Source organism: Pristis pectinata, chromosome 4 (genome assembly GCF_009764475.1).
Source record: "Pristis pectinata isolate sPriPec2 chromosome 4, sPriPec2.1.pri, whole genome shotgun sequence".
NCBI classification, from domain to species: Eukaryota; Metazoa; Chordata; class Chondrichthyes; order Rhinopristiformes; family Pristidae; genus Pristis; species Pristis pectinata.
The window spans coordinates 61,906,937-61,925,529 of record NC_067408.1 but is presented as its reverse complement, the minus strand read 5'-3'; the positions used below and the strand labels follow the sequence as shown (position 1 = coordinate 61,925,529).

Below are 18,593 nucleotides of genomic sequence, written 5' to 3'. Positions count from 1 at the left end.
CACCCATCCCTCACCCTCTTGCCACCCCTTCCCACCTCCCCTCCCCTTTCTCTTCCCTCCCATCCTTCCTTTCTCTGCACCCCTCCTCCTCCCCTTCTCTTCCCTGCCCAGTCACTCCCCTCCCCTCCCTCCTTCCTCATCTCTCCCCACGCCATCCCCTCCCCCACTCCCCTTTCCCCTTCCCTCTCCTCTCACCTCCCTCCCCTACACCCTCCCCATTCCTCCCCTCCACCTCCTTCCCCCTCCCTCCGCCCATCCCCCCTCCTCAACCCTCTCCCACTTCCCTCCTCTCTCCTCCTCCTCTACACACTCCCCTCCTCCCTCTCTCTCCGCTCCCCCTCCCAACCACCCCTCCTCCCTCTCTCACCGGACCCCTCCCCTCCTCATACCCTCCCTGCACAGCCCCACACCCCAGCTCCCCCTCCCCTCCTAACCCCCTCCACGGACGGACCCTCCCCTCCTCCCCGCTCCACACTCTCAGCACACCTCTCCCCTCCTCCCCGCAGACCCTTCCCATCCCCCCCGCACCCCCTCCCCTCTTCCGCACACCCCTCTCCTCCTACCCACTCCCCCTCTCCGCACACCGCTCCCCTCCTCCCCCTCCCTGCAACACTCCTCTCCCCTCCCCTCTGCCCCTCCCTGCACCACCCTCCTCCCCTCCCCTGCTCACTCGTCCCCGCAACTCCCCTTCCATCCTTCCCTCTCCCCACATCTCCCTTGCCTCCTCCCCGCTTCCCCGCACCCCCACGAGCCTCCTCATCCACCCCCTCCCCAAACCCGCCGCGCCTCCTAGCCCCTCACCGCACCACCCCCTCCGCAAACCCATTCCCAGGCCCCCACTCCCCCCACAGCCCCCCACCACCCTTCCCTGCACCCCCTTCCCCCTCCCCACACCTTCCCTCCCCTCGCCTCCTCACACCCCCTTCCCCTACTCCCCCCATCTCTCTGCACCCCTCCCCTCCTACCCATTCCCGCAACCCCCTCCCCTCCTCCCTGCACTCCCCTCACCTATTCCCCCCTTCCCGCACCCCCCCTCCTCATGCACCCTCCCCGCACCCGCAACTCCCCACCTCCTCCCAGCAATTCCCCTCCCCTCCTACCACCTCCCAGCAACTACCCTCCCCTCCTCACTGCACCCCCACTCGCCTCCTCCCCCTCCCCCAACGCCTACTCACCCCCACCCCCCTTGCCTCCTCCCGCATTCCCGCAACCCCCTTGCCTCCTCCTCCCTCACTCTCCTGACCGCAAACCTTCCCCTCCTCCCCCCTCCCAGCACCCCTGCACTCCTTCCCCCTCCCTGCACCAAATCTCTCCCCTCCCTACACTCAACCCATCCCCTCATCCCTGCACCCACTCAGCCTCCTCCTCCCCTCAGCCTCCTCTCCTCTCTCTCTTCCTCCCTCTGCCCTCATCCTCTCCCCACTCCTCACAACCTCCCCCCTCCTCCCCATCGCCCTCTCCTCCTCTGCCATCCCCTTCCCGTCCTCCCCCATCCTCTCCACATCCCCTCCCCCTACCTCCTCCCCCACCTCCTCTTCTCTTTCCCCCCTCCTCCCTCTACACACTCTTCTCCCCTCAACCCCTCTCCTGCCCCTCCCCCTCCTCATCCAGTCTCCTTCTCCCTTCCCGTCTTTGCCCCATCGCCATCTTCCCCTCCCCCTCCCTCCTCCTCCCCCTCTTACCACTTCTTCCTCCCTTCCTCCAACCCCTCCTCCCCTAACCCCACCCCTCCTCCCCCTCCCTCATCTCCTCCCCTCCACTTCCCCTCTCCCCCTCCTCCAACCCCTCCCCTTCTTCCCCTCCGCATTCTCCTCCGTCCCCCGTCCACCACCTCTGCCCCCTTCACTCCTCCACACACCCATCTCCTCTTCCCCCTTCCTTCCTCCACCCCTACCCTCTCCTCCCCTACCACCCTCCCCTCCTCCACCCCAATCCACCTCCTCCCCCTCCTAATACTCCCTCCTCCCCATCATCCTTCCACCTCCACTCCACTCCCACCTTCCTCCCCCTTGTCCCCCTACCTTCTCCAGCTCCTTCTCCTCTCCTCCAACCCCTCTCCTCCCCCTCCCCTCCTCCCCATCCCCCTCCCCTCACCGGTTCCCTCCCCATCCACTCCTCTCCTCCTCTGCCCTACTGCTTCCCTCTCCTCCCCTACCCACTCTCTTCCTCCCTTCTCCTTCCCTTCCCAGTACCCACCTCCCCTTCCTCCTCCTCCTCCTCCTTCTCCCCATCCCCCTCCTCCTCCTCATTATCTCCTCCTCCTCCCCCTCACTCCTCTCCTCCTCCCGCCCTCCTCCTCCCCCTCCCTCCCTCTCCTCCTCTCCCTCTCCATCCCCTCCTCTGCCCTCCTCCTCCCCCTCTCCCTCCTCCTCCCCTCTCCCTCCTCCTCCCCCTCTCCCTCCCCTCCCTCTCCTCCCCCATCCTCCTCCACCCTTCCCTCTCCCCTCCCTCTCCCCCCCCCTCCTCCTCCCCCTCTCCCTCCTCCTCCCTCCCCCACTACTCCCTCCCCTCCTCCTCCCCCTCCCTCTCTCCCCCTCCCCGCTCCTCCCCCTCCCCCCTTCCCTACCTCCCCTTCACTACCTCCCCCCTCTCCCCTTCCCTACCTCCCCCTCCCCCCTAACCCTTCCCTTCCCCCTCCTCCCCCCTTCCCCCTCCTCCCCCCTCTCCCTCCCCTTCCCCCTCCTCCCCCCTCTCTCTCTCCCCTTCCCTACCTCCCCCCTCTCTCTCTCCCCTTCCCGACCTCCCCCATCTCCCTTCCCCCACTCCCCTACCTCCCCCTCTCCCTCCCCCTCTCCCCTTCCCTTCCCCCCTCCTCCCCCTCTCTCTCTCCCCTTCCCTACCTCCCCCTCTTCCCTCTCCCCTCCCCCTCTCCCCGCTCCTCCTCCCTCCCCCCTTCTCCCCCTCCCCCTCCCCCCTCCTCTCCCCCTCCCTCCCCTTCCCCCCTCCCCAATCCCCCCTCCCTCTCCCCCTCTCCCTCCCCCACTCTCCCCCTCCCTCTCCCCCTCTCCCCCTCCCTCTCCCCCTCCCCCTCTCCCACTCTCCCCCTCCCTCTCCCAGTCTCCCCCTCCCTCTCCCCCGCCCTCTCCCCTCTCCCCCTCCCTCTCACCCCCCCCCCATCCCTCTCCCTCCCCCTCTCCCCTCTCCCCTTCCCCCCTCCTCCCCCTCTCCCACTCCCCTTCCCCCCCTCCTACCCCCTCTCTCTCTCCCCTTCCCTACCTCCCCCCTCTCCCCTACCTCCCCCCTCTCCATTCCCCTCTCCCCTACCTCCCCACTCTCCCTCCCCCTCCCATTCCCCCTCTCCCTGCCCCCTCTCCCCTTCCTCCTCCCCCTCCCCCCCCCGAGCCCGGGGCCCTACAGCCAGGTCGTCATCACCGCCTCCTCCCTCCACCCATTCCTCCTACCACTGTCCCCCTCCTCCCCCCCTCCCCTCCTCCTCCCCCCCCCTTCCCTCTCCTCCTCCCCCCCCCTTCCCTCTCCTCCTCCTCCCCCCTTCCCTCTCCGCATCGGCCCCCCCTTCCCTATCCTCCTCCTCCCCCCCCTTCCCTATCCTCCTCCTCCCCCCCCCATTCCCTCTCCTCCTCCTCCCCCCCTTCCCTCTCCTCCTCCTCCCCCCCTTCCCTCTCCTCCTCCCCCCCTTCCCTCTCCTCCTCCCCCCCTTCCCTCTCCTCCTCCCCCCTTCCCTCTCCTCCTCCCCCCTTCCCTCTCCTCCTCCTCCTCCCCCCCCTTCCCTCTCCTCCTCCTCCTCCCCCCTTCCCTCTCCTCCTCCTCCCCCCCCTTCCCTCTCCTCCTCCTCCCCCCCCTTCCCTCTCCTCCTCCTCCCCCCCCTTCCCTCTCCTCCCCCTCCCCCCCCTTCCCTCTCCTCCTCCTCCCCCCCTTCCCTCTCCTCCTCCTCCCCCCCTTCCCTCTCCTCCTCCTCCCCCCCCTTCCCTCTCCTCCTCCTCCCCCCCCTTCCCTCTCCTCCTCCTCCCCCCCTTCCCTCTCCTCCTCCTCCCCCCCCTTCCCTCTCCTCCTCCTCCCCCCCCGTCCCTCTCCTCCTCCTCCCCCCCCTTCCCTCTCCTCCTCCTCCCCCCCCTTCCCTCTCCTCCTCCTCCCCCCCCTTCCCTCTCCTCCTCCTCCCCCCCCCTCCCTCTCCTCCTCCCCCCCCCTTCCCTCTCCTCCTCCCCCCCCCCTTCCCTCTCCTCCTCCCCCCCCCTTCTCCAGCTCCTTCTCCTCCCCCCCCCTTCCCTCCTCCTCCTCCCCCCCCCCCTTCCCTCTCCTCCTCCTCCCCCCCCCTCTCCTCCTCCCCCCTCCCCTCTCCTCCTCCTCCTCCCCCCCCTCCCTCTCCTCCTCCTCCCCCCTTCCCTCTCCTCCTCCTCCCCCCCCCTTCCCTCTCCTCCTCCTCCCCCCCCATCCCTCTCCTCCTCCTCCCCCCCCTTCCCTCTCCTCCTCCTCCCCCCTTCCCTCCCCTCCTCCTCCCCCCCTTCCCTCTCCTCCTCCTCCCCCCCCCTTCCCTCTCCTCCTCCTCCCCCCCCCCTTCCCTCTCCTCCTCCTCCTCCCCCCTCTTCCCTCTCCTCCTCCCCCCTCCCTCGCTGGCAGCGCCCGAGCAGCCTAAGCCCCGCCTGCAGCCGGTTGATCAGTTGTCAGGGAGCGGCCGAGCCCTGCGCTGCAGCCTGGGGGAGGAGCAGGAGGCCTTGCCGGGCCCCGCAGCTCTCGACGCCACGGCAGGGCAGGGGAGTCCCCGGCCAACTCACGGCTGAAGGAGTGGCGCCTGGCCCGCCCGCTGCGGATGGCGGCCGGCTCCGAGGCCGAGGCCTGGGCGGGCCCCGCCTCCGTGTGAGGCCGCCGGCCGGGCCCCGCTCACCATGCTGCGGCAGCTGCTGCACCGGGGCCTGAAGACCTGCTTCTACCGCCTGGGCTTCTTCATCGGCAACCACCCGGTGTTCTTCGCCTCGGCGCCCGTGCTGCTCGCCATCCTGTTCGGCGCCAGCTTCAGCCGCTACCGGGTGGAGGACAACATGGAGTATCTGTTCGCGCCGCGCCACAGCCTGGCCAAGATCGAGCGCACCCTGGTCAACAGCCTCTTCCCCGTCAACCAGTCCAAGCACCTGCTCTACTCCGACCTGCAGAGCCCGGGGCCCTACGGCCGGGTCGTCATCACCGCCCCGGGCAGCGGCAGAGGGAGAGGCGGCGGCGGCAACCTGCTCGACCCGCAGCACACACGGCTCATCCTCCAGGTCAGCGGCCCACCCACCCCCCGGCCCAGCTCATCCCATTGAGGGCAACCTCATCCCACCCCCGGCCCTCCTCATCCCACTTTATCCTATCCCCGGCCTTCCTCATCCTATTCCTTTCCATCCTTGGCCCTCTTCATCTCATCTCATCCCATCCCATCCCAACCCAACCCACTCCATCCCCAGCCCTCCTCGTCCTATCCTATCCCATCTCATCCCGGGCCCTCTTCATCTCATCTCCAGACCACCTCATCCCATTCCATCCCATCACATCCCATACCTGGATCACCCCACCTCTTCCTATCCCATCCCGGGCCCTTCTCATCTCATCTCCACACCACCTCATCCCATTACCAGACCTCCTCATCCCATCCCGGCACTATCTCACCCTATCCTCAGCCCTCCTCATCCCATTCTTAGCCCTCCTCATCTACATCCCATCCTGGCTCCAGCCCACCTCGACCCATCTCCATGCCGGCAGTGGCCCACCTCGTCCCATCCCCATTCGCATTCTGGCACCGGTCCAACTCATCCCATCCTGGCACCATCCCATCAGCAGCCCACTGCATCCCATTCCATCCCAGCACCAGTCCGTCACCAGCTTCCCTCATCCCATCCTATCCCAGCATCAGCTCGCCTCGTCTAGGCTACCAGCTTAGCTCATTCTGACACCAACTCATCTCTGCACAAACACTCCTCATCCAACCACCAATTTCCAGCAACAAACCATTCGGTTCCAGCACTGATCCACCATATTTTAAACCATCTCATCTCAGGACCAATCCATTGTAGCGCCAAGCCAACTCACCCCAGTAGCAGCCCAGCCTCAAAGCATCTGGAGATAAGCACACTCATCACACAGCCCCCTCATATCATCCACATTACCATCAGATAGCTACTCATGGCTGCCTCATATCATCAGACACTGCAGGTCATCATACTCATTCACCCAGTAACATCAGGAAAGCCATTTTCATCTCATCACCTCTCCACCTCATGCTATCAAACACTCACCCAAATTACGTTTGACAAATCAATTTGAGTTTTTTTAAGGCAGTAAACAGTAGAATAGATAAGGGTGATCGAGTTGATGTCATGTATTTGGCCTTTCACAGGGCCTTCAATAAGGTATCACATGAGAGACTGTAAAACTAAATTAGGGTACACATTATTGGGAATAATATACTTACATGGATTGAAGATTGGTTAATATAAAGAAAACTGTAAGTAGGAAGAAATGGGCTATTTTTGGGTTTACCGTAGGGATCAGTACTAGGTTCCCAGCTTCTCACAATCCATATCAATGGTTTGGATGAGAGGACTGAGAATAATCCAGATTTACTGATGATACCAAACTGGGTAGCAGTATGGGCTCCAAGGATGCTGAAGAGAGGCTTCAGGAGGATATAACCAGGTGAATGGACAAGGTCCTGGCAGATAATATGGAATGTTGTAAAATCTTTAACATTGTTAGAAAAGAATAAAAAAGGCAGAGTGTCTTTTAAATAGTAAGAGATTGAAAAGTGTTTATGTTCACAGGTAATTGTGTGTCTTGTATGTGAATCACTGCAAGTTAACACGCAGTTACTGCAAGCAATTAGGAAGGCAAACAGTATGTTCACCTCAAATGCAAGAAGATTTGAGTACGGGAGTAAAGATGTCACACTGCAATTATATAGTGTCCTGGTAAGACTGCACCTGGAATTTTGGGTACAGATCTCATCTTCCTATCCGATGAAGATTCTTGAATACCTATCCTCTAACTTCAGATACAATTAAATCTCATATTCCCCACTATTTACCATCAGGTGCCCATCCTCATTCCACCTCTAGCGTATTTGCCTCCACCACCACGTCTGGCAGTACATTCCAGGCACCCACCACTCTGTGTAAAAACAAAACCTGCCTGCACATCTCCTTTGAACTTTCCCCCTCACCTTAAATGCATGCCCTCCAGTATTAGACAGACATTTTGACCCTGGGAAAAAGATACCAGCTGTCTACTCTACCTATGCCTCTCATAATTTTATAAACTTCTATTAGGTCTTCCCGCAGCCTCCAGCACTCCAGAGGAAACAACCCTGGTTTGTCCAACCTCTCTTGATAATTTGTACCTTCTAGTCCAGGCAGTATCTTAATAAACCTCTTCTACACCCTCTCCAAAGCCTTCACATCCTTCCTATAATGGGGAGACCAGAATTGAATGCAATACTCCAGACGCAGCCTAACCAGAGTTCTATAAAGCTACAACTTAACTTCCTGATTCTTAAACTCAAGGCCTCAACTAATAAAGACAAGCATGCCATAACCTCCTTTGATCATGTTTAAGAGGTTCTTAGGTAGGCACATGAACACGCAGAGAATGGAGGGATATTGACCATATACAGGCAGAAGGGATTAGGTGACTTTAGCTTAATTAATATGGCATAACATTGCCGAAGGGCCTGTTCCTGTGCTGTAATGTTCTAACTCCTATAGTCATACCAGCAGTTTCCACTGTCATGCCATCAGATACCCACTGTCTTATCCAGATTCAGATACGCACGCTCAAGTATTCATCCACATTCTCGGATACCAGAAACACCCTTTCTCATAGCATCAGGTACCAGCATTCCTTCAACTACCAACCCACATGTCATCAGATATTTTCTCTCTCTTGTCATGAGCTATCAAACCTCTTAGTCGTTTTCATACCACCCAATCACTACCCAGGCACCATCAGGTGTGGTCAGACTCAAGAGACTGCAAATGCTGGAATCCAGAACAACAAACAATCTGCAGGAGAAGCTCAGCGAGTTGAGTGGCATCTGTGGGAGGAAAGGAATTGTCGATGTTTCAGGTTGAAACCCTGCATCAGGACTTATCCTGATGCAGGGTTTCGACCTGAAACGTTGACAATTCCTTTCCTCCTGCTGGACCTACTGAGTTCCTCCTGCAGGTTGCTTATTCCATCATTGGATGTATACCCCGTAACATCAGACACTAACTGTTATGCAACAGACGTTCACTTTGTACACCTTTCATTAGTTCATTAGTTATGTACCTTCATGCTATCAGATATATATGCTCATTCAATCTAGGTACCACTCTTGCCATTAAATTTAAATTTTTAAAAAATTTTATTTACAGCGTGATAACAGGCCCTTCCGGCCCAACGAGTCTGCGCCGCCCATTTAAAACCCAAATTAACCTACCCATACATCTTTGCAATGTGGGAGGAAACCGGAGCACCCAGAGGAAACCCATGCAGACACGGGAGAACATACAAACTCCTTACAGACAGTGACGGGAATCGAACCCCGATCGCTGGCGCTGTAATAGCATTGTGCTAACCGCTATGCTACCGTGCCGCCCAAACTCATGCCACGTAGATAAGCATTGTCATACATTCCAGTGTCCTTGTTATGATCACTACAAATCTATGATATCTTTATACGGTCCAAGTATCATCAGATATCCAGAACAATCCCACACATCTAGATACACACTCATATAATTCCGATACCGTCAAGATATCCACTCTCATCCATCCAGGTATCATTACATGCCATGAGTACTACTTTAGTATATCTATCGGATGCTCCCATATCATGATGCCACTCTGAATGTCTGAAGACACCAACATCAATATCATGTGAGATATTTTTCTAACACCACCCAAGTATCATTATCACAGTTTAAGATGCCCTCTTCATGTGAAGTGCCATTCTCGGCCTTGGCTCATCAACAGCATTATGTCCTCTGAGCCTGAAAGTTGTGAATTCCAGATGATCTCAGAATCAGATGCTAATTTATCGTCGTAATTATCCTCTGAGCTGGATGCAGTTTTTTGAAGAAATGCATGGGATTTCGTCTAGGTGACCTACCAGCATTTATCCCTCAACTAACTTCACTAAAACTGCTTATCACATTACTGTTTACGGGAAAGTGTGCAAATTGGCTGGCGTATTAAGGGGTAACTTGTGTTTTATTGACTGTACATTTTGACACATCCTGAGCACCTGAAGGTGCTATATAAATGCAAGTTTGTTCATTCTTTCTCCCCTTCCCTCCCTCCCCCTTCCCCTTGCTGTGAATGTTAGACATCCGAGCCCATACTAAGATTGCTTACCTTCACCAGTGCATTGTTGTCCAGTCGGTCAGTGCACTTCCCAGCTCTTTCTCCCCAGTACTGCAATTTTTTCTTCCTCAAGTGTCTATCCATTTCCCTTTTGAAAGTGACAATTTAATCTACTTCCACTACCCTTTCAGACAAGTGACTTCCAGATTATATGTGGAAAAGATTTTGCTTATTGTCACCTCTGGTTTTTTCGCCAAGCACCTTAAACACCTGCCTTCTGGTGCTTGACCCTATTGCCAATTGAATGAGTTTTTCTTTATACACATTACCTTGATTCTTGATTTAGAAAACTTGTCCAGTTCTTTTCTTTGGAAATACCACAGTCCTTAAATTCTAAAATTGTTCTCCCCTGTTTTATATCTTCAGTAGAGAATGTTTCCTAAGCTGACAAAATTAAATCATGAATTACTTATAGTTTTGACAAAATTGCAGGACATTGGAGCTCTAATGTATGAAATATGGCTGCATGGTTAATTGTATTGTTTTATGTATGTTTGATTTTGCATGGTTTACTTTAATTGATTGACATTGGGACAGACCTTATTGCCAAGGTATCAGCGCTTTTGCTGAGAGTTACCCTTGTTTCTCAGCAGAAGTATTGAAGCCCAGCAGTGTTGTGACCCTAAGCCAGTGGCAGCACATTCCATTCTACCTGTGTGATCAGCTGCTCAGATGAACTCCTCATAGGATGCAGGAAGACAGTGCATGTTTACACAGACTTCCTAGCTCTCAGACTGAGAAAGCTGTCTACTGAGCCTGTGCCAGGTTAAACTTGGTACAAGTACAGCAGTGCCATTCAAATGAATGGGAGAAATTGGTTGCCAGGATTAAGCCAAGCACAGCTTTTTATTTGGAGACACACAAGACTGCAGATGCTGGAATCTGGATCAAAAAACAAACTGCTTGAGGAATTCAGCATCTGTTGAGACCCTGCATCATAGTTTTTTATTTCATTTAATTGTTTGTTTAAATGTTTTTAGTTGTTTTTTGTGTCTATGTTTGTGTGTTTTAATGTTTTAATTTTTATTTTGAACATTAAATTTATTTAACTAATGGTCGCTGAGTATTTTCAAATTTCAGTTTGACACTTATGAGATTGGGAACGGGGGTCCACTGGTTGTCAAAGCCATTCTGTGAGTGCAGACTGTTGCCTGCACCTAGACAGGCCTTAAGCTGCACTCAATAATGTTGATGTTCTGGGATCCAGGCTTCTCGCAATTTGGGCCACCCTGAAGAAAGATTTGCCCCATTGCTTTCAAAAAAGAGATGTTTAAGTACCCTTCCAGATCAGTGATTGGGAAAATAAAATTCAATCTGAATGAACGTTTCATTCAAATAAGAAACTTAGTTCAAAATAGGATGAGAAGCTCCTTACTAAATTTGGACCACTGTATGATTAGTAAATAAGTATGATTAGCCTCGGGTGCATTTAACACTAATTCTTTTATGCAAGGCACTAAGTTCTAACTTTATGCACTGGTTATTAACTCAAGTTTAACAAATCAGAGTTGTAAGCTTGACTTCATTAAAAAAAAGATCTAAGTTAAACATTTTGCTGTTAGCAGGTAAACCTACAGAAATTATTGAGAAACAATTTGCTGCAAAGAAGAACAAAACATACTGAAGTGCAAAATGGTCTACTTGTACAATCAAGCAACCACAATTAAGATATCTTTATTAGTCACATGTACATCGAAACACACAGTGAAATACATCCTTTTGCGTAGTGTTCTGGGGGCAGCCCACAAGTGTTGCCACGCTTCTGGCGCCAACATAGCACGCCCACAACTTCCTAACCTGTACGTCTTTGGAATGTGGGAGGAAAATGGAGCACCCAGAGGAAACCCACACAGACACGGGGAGAACGTACAAACTCCTTACAGGCAGTGGCCAGATTTAAACCTGGGTCACTGGCGCTGTAAAGCGTTATGCTAACCACTACACTACCATGAAATAGGATAGTATAGTTTTACTGGCTTATTACTAAAACTTCCTTTCAAAATTGTAAGCAATATCCTATGTGACTGTGACCATAGTAAATTATCTCTCCTATCTTTTTTGACCTGTCTGTCACCTTAATCATGCTTGATTGCACCATCCTCCTGCAGTGTCTCTCGTCTATGATGCAGTATCCTTATTTAGCTCCAGCATTACCTCTGCTGTCAGAACCACATCCCTCTGCGGTCCCACCCCTTTTCCATCCTTAATTTACACAAATCCATAGATCAAGTTCAAGAACAGCTACTTCCCTTCAACCATTTGGTTCTTGAACCAACCTGCACAACCATAATCACTACCTCAGTATAGCAACACTATGACCACTTACTCTACAATGGACTTTTTTTGTTCTAATTGTGTTCTTTCTTATTAAAAAAAAATGTGTATAATTTATATTTAATTTATGTTTTTCTTATGAATGTTGTGTATCTGATGCTATGTGCCTATGATGCTGCTACACAAGTAAGTTTTTCATTGCACCTGTGCATACATGTACTTGTGCATATGACAATAAACTCAACTTCAACTTTTGATCTGTGCTGCAATTCTGGTCCATTCGCACAGTTCCAATTTTTATTACCTCCCATGCAGGTGGCTGTGTTTTCAGCTGCCATGGTCCCAAGCTCTGGAACTTCCTCCCTAAACCTTACAGTCTCTCCACCTTTCTCCCTCCCCTCCTTTGTTGCTTTGCAAAATCTGCCTCTATGATCAAACTTTTGGACAGCTGTTCTAATACCTTTCCATGAGGCTGAGCGCTAAAAGTTGTTCAGTTGCATTCCTGTGAAGTGTCTTGGGATGCTTTCACTATGTTGCCTTTTGAAGTGCTGTTGCTGTTGTAATGTAGGAACTGTGGTAGCCAATTTGCATCTGATATCAACAATGTGATAATAACCAGATAATTCTGTTTATAGTGATGCTAATTGAGGGATGAATATTTTCCAGGATACCACAAAAAACTTGCATGCTTATCTTCAAAATACTGGCATAGGGCTCGAGAAATTGGATGTTTTTCCAGTGCTAAGTGGAAAATCAATCATTGTTCCAGAATAGAACATGAAGGGTTGATTATACCACTCAAGAAATTCGATTGGTCTAATCCAGTTGAGACTCACCCTCACCCTCACTGATGCAATTTCTGTGCCTGAAGTGACATCCTTTCCCTTGTATTGCTTCCAGTTCAAGTTTATTGTTGTCATAGGCATATGCACACAGGTCATAAATGCCATGAAAATGAGCTTTTTGCAGCAGCACAGTACATTACAGATGAGGACAAACATAAGTCAACATGAACTTATATCATTGAGAATATTTAAAGACATTGTCACAGAAGTGCTCTTTGTTGGGCACTCCTGGGATGGGCAGGGTTTAATTGGCAATATTCCAGGTTGGCACACACTAATTACCACACTTCAATTCCTGCCCTCACCTTTCCATCCCACTCCGCTGACTCCCACATCACTCTTGAGCCCATGATGAGCCCAGGATCAGACTCCACCCCATCAACGTGCTCAGCCGATCCAGGCCATGACAATACAAAGTCCAGGACCTGACATTTTGATCAGCCCAGGCCTCAACCCCTTGTCCTTTATTAGCCCAGGCTCTGACTCCACCCATCCTTCCCTTCTCACTGTTTAGCCCATGAGCCAACCCCCACAAATTGGCCCCAATTCCCCACTGCTCATCTGCCCCCCATGTCCCTAATCATCCACGGCCCTGAGACCTCAAACTCCTCAATTCCTTGACTCTCTGGATTCTTCCATATGAGGTACCAGTCCCTGGTGAGCCATCACTAACCGCTGGGTCCCCAAAAATTGGCCATCTCCCGTCCCTGAGCCCCCCGGCTTGATCTTGAAAAACTGCACTCCCAACGCTGCTACTGAAGATAGCAGTGATGGGCCCATGATTAATCATTCCATTCTGCGCAACAACCCTACAACAATTTCTGGGCCACAACCTTTTGTCAGACAGGTTTAACCAACTGGAAGAAGCCTCCCTTGAAAGCCCTGCACTCTGTCAGTACTGCATCGGAATGTCAGCCCATGTGTTGAGTTCAAGTTCCTGGAGTGCGACTCAGAGGCAAGTGCCACGAATTGAGCTACGGTTGACCCACGTTTGATAATGCTCCATCTTAATGTATTTACTACATTAAAGGAATGATGTGGTACAAATAGATTGTGTTATAAAGGAAGTGATCAATGCAAACTCCCAAGAAAAGAGATAATCCAATGGACCGGAAAAGAGATACGGATAACAATGAGGAACTCAAATAAAAATGTTGAGCAAAAAGAATTTCAGCACTAAAACAATTGAATATGTAAAATAACATGTACATCAAAAAAACATCAATTATGAGAAGGTTCCCAGGCTTAACACTTTCCTGAGTATCAGCACTCGTACCATCCATGTTCAATTCCACTGGAGTCTTATAATCTCCTATGTGTATTTGTGCTTGTGACCAGAAGTGAACTTTTTCCCCTGACACTGACTAACTGAGGTATTGGTCCATCGGGAACAGATGGAGGTGATATTATGATTCATGAGAAGGCAGTTGTCAACTTTGAAGTATTTTATATTTGTTTTCATAGTGGGCATAGGGGATAAAATATCAGAATTAAAAGTCTAACAGAAAGACTGATTCAGTATTGGAAAAGAAAGAAAATAATAGGATACAACGAATTTCCCAAGTTCTGGATGATTTCCAGAATAATTTTTTTTGACTGGGGATAGGAATTGATTAGGAGGAAGGAGAGAGAAAATAGGGGTAAATTATAAGCTCTGATTGCCACTATGTGAGAACTTCTGTCCCCAGGAATGTGGAGACATGAGCAACTACAGATGCTGGAATCTGAGTAAGATATGATAAATAATAAACTGTTGGAATAACTTGAGCAGGTTGAGCAGCTTCTGTGGAGGCAAAGGGATGGTCAGTGTTTCAGGTCAAGATCCTACATCAAGCCTCAATGGATGCTGCTCAATCCCCAGGAATCTGAACTGGGTCTCAGCTTTTATCTTCCATCTCCATTCTCAGTCCTTTATGCAGTTTTGACCCAAAATGTCAATAATTCCTCTCCCCCAACAGATGCTGCTCGACTTGCTGAGTTCCTCCAACAGGTTGTTTGTTGCTCCGGATTCCAACATCTGCAGTCTCTTGTGTCTCAACTTTTATCATCCTTTTTATTAATGACTTGGATATAGGAATTGAGAAATCCAAATTTTCAGATGACAGACACTTAAGAGGTGCAGTAAATAATGTAGATTAAGAAGCTATTTGTAAGGGTACATTAATGAATTAAAGTGAGGGGATGAAGTTTATCGTGGCCAAGTGCAAGTTCATCTATTTTGGGCCCAAGAAAGATAAAGAGTACTTCCTAAATGGTGGGAGACTACAAGAGAACAGGTGTAATATTTTTTAATGCTTATACAATTAAAAAGGCAATGTTTTTCCTTGTATATCTTGAATGCATGGCCATTAGGTGAGAATTGTACAGTTTGGGAAATTGCACTTTCTGTCACAATACCGACTAGTGGACATCAGGAGTTTCACATTTAAATTGTTTAATTATTATCATATGTACTGAGGTACAGTGAAAGACTTTGTTTTGCATGCCATCCATACAAATCATTTCATTACAACAGTGCATTGAGGTAGTACAAGGGATAACAATAACAAAATGCAGAATGAAGTGTTACAGTTACAGAGAAAGTGCAGTGCAGGAGACAGTAAGGTGCAAGGCCATGACGAGGTAGTGTGAGGTCAAGAGTCTTATTGTACTAGAGGACCATTCACATGTCTAATAACTGGGATAGAAGCTGTCCTTGAGCCTGGTGGTATGTGCTTTCAGGCTTCTGTATCTTCTGCCCGATGGCAGTGGGGAGAAGAGAGAACGTCCAGGTGGATGGATTGCGATGGAATGATGTAATTAATTGCACAATGTTCCTTTAAGAAATGGCAGGAAAAAAAAGTCATGTTTTTCAGCTTTAGTTAAATCACTGGGGAATAATGCTGTTGAATCAGGAGACTGACACGTCACCACTGTACATTCCTGTACATTGCTTTCTTGCTGTTGCCGTTTATATGGTCATGCCTGTGGATCTGCTGCATGAGCTGGAATAAACAACGGGGAGGAGTCAGGGCAGACAGGCTCAGGGACTCTGAGGGAGGAGGGGAAGAAGTGTTCATGTGTACATACCCCAACCTTAGAGTGTTTAGGGAACCACACTCCCATCTCTAACTTTCCAAAGAACCAAGATTCTCTTAAGTCATGGTGACAGAGATCAGGGCAGGGCTACCGCCTATCTCCATGCTTGGACAACTCTGTAGAAGTCAAGACCACTGTTACCCCGAAGTTCCTAGCCTTCAAATCATTCCAGCTGTTCAGTGCCTTAGTACAGCAGGTTGTCGATAATTTCAGCATGAGGTATGGCTATGCAAGTATGTTTCCTTTTCTGTAAGTAGACCCAATCATGTTGAGCAGTCATGGAGTTTTGCAAGGTCTGCAGACTTGCCCAAGGTTCAGGGAGCAATAGACTGCACTAATGTTGCATTTTGGACTCCCTTCCTGAACCAGAGCTCTTCATGAATCCTAAGGAACTTCACTCCTTAATGCACAACCTGTGGTAGATCATGAGAAGAAACTTCTCATCACCATTGCTAGCTGCAATTTGCTTAACCCTTATGGCAGTTTGTGTTGCCTGGTAAGTTTCAGCCGAAGGCTAGATCTTGATGGATAATTAGGGGCTGTGCCCTGCTTGGGTTTCTATCTGTGACCCAGCAAGTGCAGCTGAGTGCTGTTATAACGATTGTCATGGAAGCCCCGCGGAGAATGCAATCCAGCAGGATCAGGAGTGGGAGTCTTAGGTGCCAGAGGAGAAGGCTTCTAGCAGACAGCAGTGAACAGCCCATATCTGAATGTACTGTCAGACATGCCAAAGTCCCATGGGGAGAGGGAGATTTCTACCTGACTACCACTCTGGACTTCGCCTGTGGTAGGCATCATCTAAAATTGCTTCTGAAAGCCTCAACCCTGTCTACGTAGAAACCTGCAACAAGCTTTTATAAAGCTTACCACTGAAGGACAGAATGAGCTTTCCTGGGCTGTGTATGCTACGTAAAATCAGGTAATGGGGATTCATGACAACTCTCTTCCTTTATAAAGGATAGTCAGCCTCAAGCACCCAGGCAACACAAACATCATTCCATCTGCAACTGTGTTCATCACAATTTTTCAGCACACAAAGACATGGTCATTCATTGCAATCCAGTGGAAGTGTAGGTGTTGTAATTAAACAGAAGTGTTGTAATTAAAATTCGACAATCTGAGAAAGGCAATGATAACAATACAGGCTTGCTAAATGAGGTATTGAGTCCACAGGAATCTCTTACCTCGGGGACTTAGTGCGGTTTTAGTTGTGCTGATCATGAAAATTGAAGTTGCCATTTGGACAATGTTCAAGGCCACTGTGCAAAAGCAGGTATAGTACTGAGGGCAGCAAGACTCAGGACACACAATTTTTTTACAGTGAATTTTTGCATATACTGAATTGTGATAATATTTTCATGAAGTGCACCATTACATTGTAAATGTTTGAAGGCAGAAAAACGAGGACAGCCTATTCTGCTGAAACACTTCACTTTCTAAAGGAATCAACAACAGTGCTTTCATCTAAATTTGCAGAATGAACAAAGAGTTGCCCTTTAACTGGATAGAAAGTCTCAATATTTATGCTCAGCACAGTATGAGCAAACAAAATCAGCCACCCAAAAAAGGCTTTGGTGGAAGGCTGCTCACTTAGCCTTCAGGCCGCATTCGTCTTTTGATGTTCATGTACGGTATACCTGTCCATATTTGACTGTCAGTAAAAGCATGAGGAACAGGCTAGGGCCTTGAGATGTCATTAAGTCTTACAGCAAGAAAACAGGCCCTTCAGGGTAGGATGACCTACCAGGGGAAAGCTGCAGTGACCAGGCACTGAGCCAGGTCGTGTGGTGCAGAAAGGAAAGGGGGAGAAGAAGAGAGTGATAGTGATAGGGGATTCCATAGTAAGAGGAGCAAACAGGAGATTCTGTGGACGTGAAAGAGACTCCCGGATGATATGTTGCCTTCTGGGTGCCAGGGTCAAGGACGTCTTGGATCAGGTCCACAGCATTCTGAAGGCGGAGGGTGAACAGCCAGAGGTCGTGGTACATATTGGTGCCAACGACTTAGGAAAAGAGATGAGGTCCTGAAAAGGGAATATAGGGAGCAGAAAAGCAAGACCTCAAGGGTAGTAATCTCTGGATTGCTGCCTGTGCCACGTGCCAGTGAGGGTAAGAATAGGATGATTTGGCAGATGAATGCATGGCTAGGGAATTGGTTCAGGGGGCAGGGTTTCAAATTTGTTGATCATTGGGATCTCTGCTGGGGAAGGTATGACCTGTAAAAAAGGGACAGGTTACACCTGAACTGGAGGGGGACCAATATTCTTGCGGGCAGGTTTGCTAGAACTGTTGGGAAGGGTTTAAATTAGTTTGGCAGGGGGATGGGAACCAGAGTGATACGTCAGAGCTTGGTTCATTTACTGTACAAGTAGATGCAGAGTGTAGAAAGACTGAGGAAGGATAGGCATTTGAAAGAGCAAAACTGCAGTCAGTTGGATGGGCTGAAGTGTGTCTACTTTAATGAGAGAACTATCAGGAACAAGGGTGATGAACTTAGTGCATGGGTAAGTACGTGGAATTACGACGTGGTGGCCATTACAGAGACTTAGCTGTCACAAGGGCAGGAATGGCTGCAGGATATTCTGGGGTTCAGATGTTTCAAAAGGAACAGGGACAGAGGTAAAAGAGGTGGGGGAGTGGCTTTGCTGATCAGGGACAGTGTCACAGCTGTAGAGAGGGAGGATGTCCTGGAGAGATTGTCCACTGAGTCAGTGTGGGTGGAAGTCAGAAACAGGAAGGGAGTGATCACTCTATTGGAAGTATTCTACAGACCTCCCAATAGCAGCAGAGATGCTGAGGAGCAGATCAGGGGGCAGATTTTGGAGAGGTGCAAAAATAACAGGGTTGTTATCATGGGTGATTTCAACTTCCCTAATATTGACTGGCACCTCTTTAGTGTAAAGGAGATAGATGGGGCAGAGTTTGTTAGGTGTGTCTAGGAAGGATTCCTGACACAGTATGTGGACAGGCTGACAAGAAGAGAGGCCATACTGGACCTGGTACTGGGCAATGAGCCTGATCAGGTTTCAGATCTCTTGGTGGGAGAGCATTTTGGAGAGAGTGAGCA

General features: G+C 50.6%; 1 protein-coding gene across 2 annotated transcripts in view; it reads left to right on the top strand.

Moving 5' to 3' along the window:
* The first annotated feature begins 4,540 nt into the window (after positions 1 to 4,540).
* The window catches only part of ptchd1 (patched domain containing 1), a 56,917-nt gene continuing 42,864 nt past the window's right edge, over positions 4,541 to 18,593 (top strand). For both annotated transcript variants that reach the window (XM_052013746.1, XM_052013747.1), the window contains exon 1: positions 4,541 to 5,213. In XM_052013746.1, coding sequence (XP_051869706.1) covers positions 4,842 to 5,213 — 372 coding nt within the window. In that variant the 5' untranslated portion in view covers positions 4,541 to 4,841. The remainder of the gene's footprint in view (positions 5,214 to 18,593) is intronic.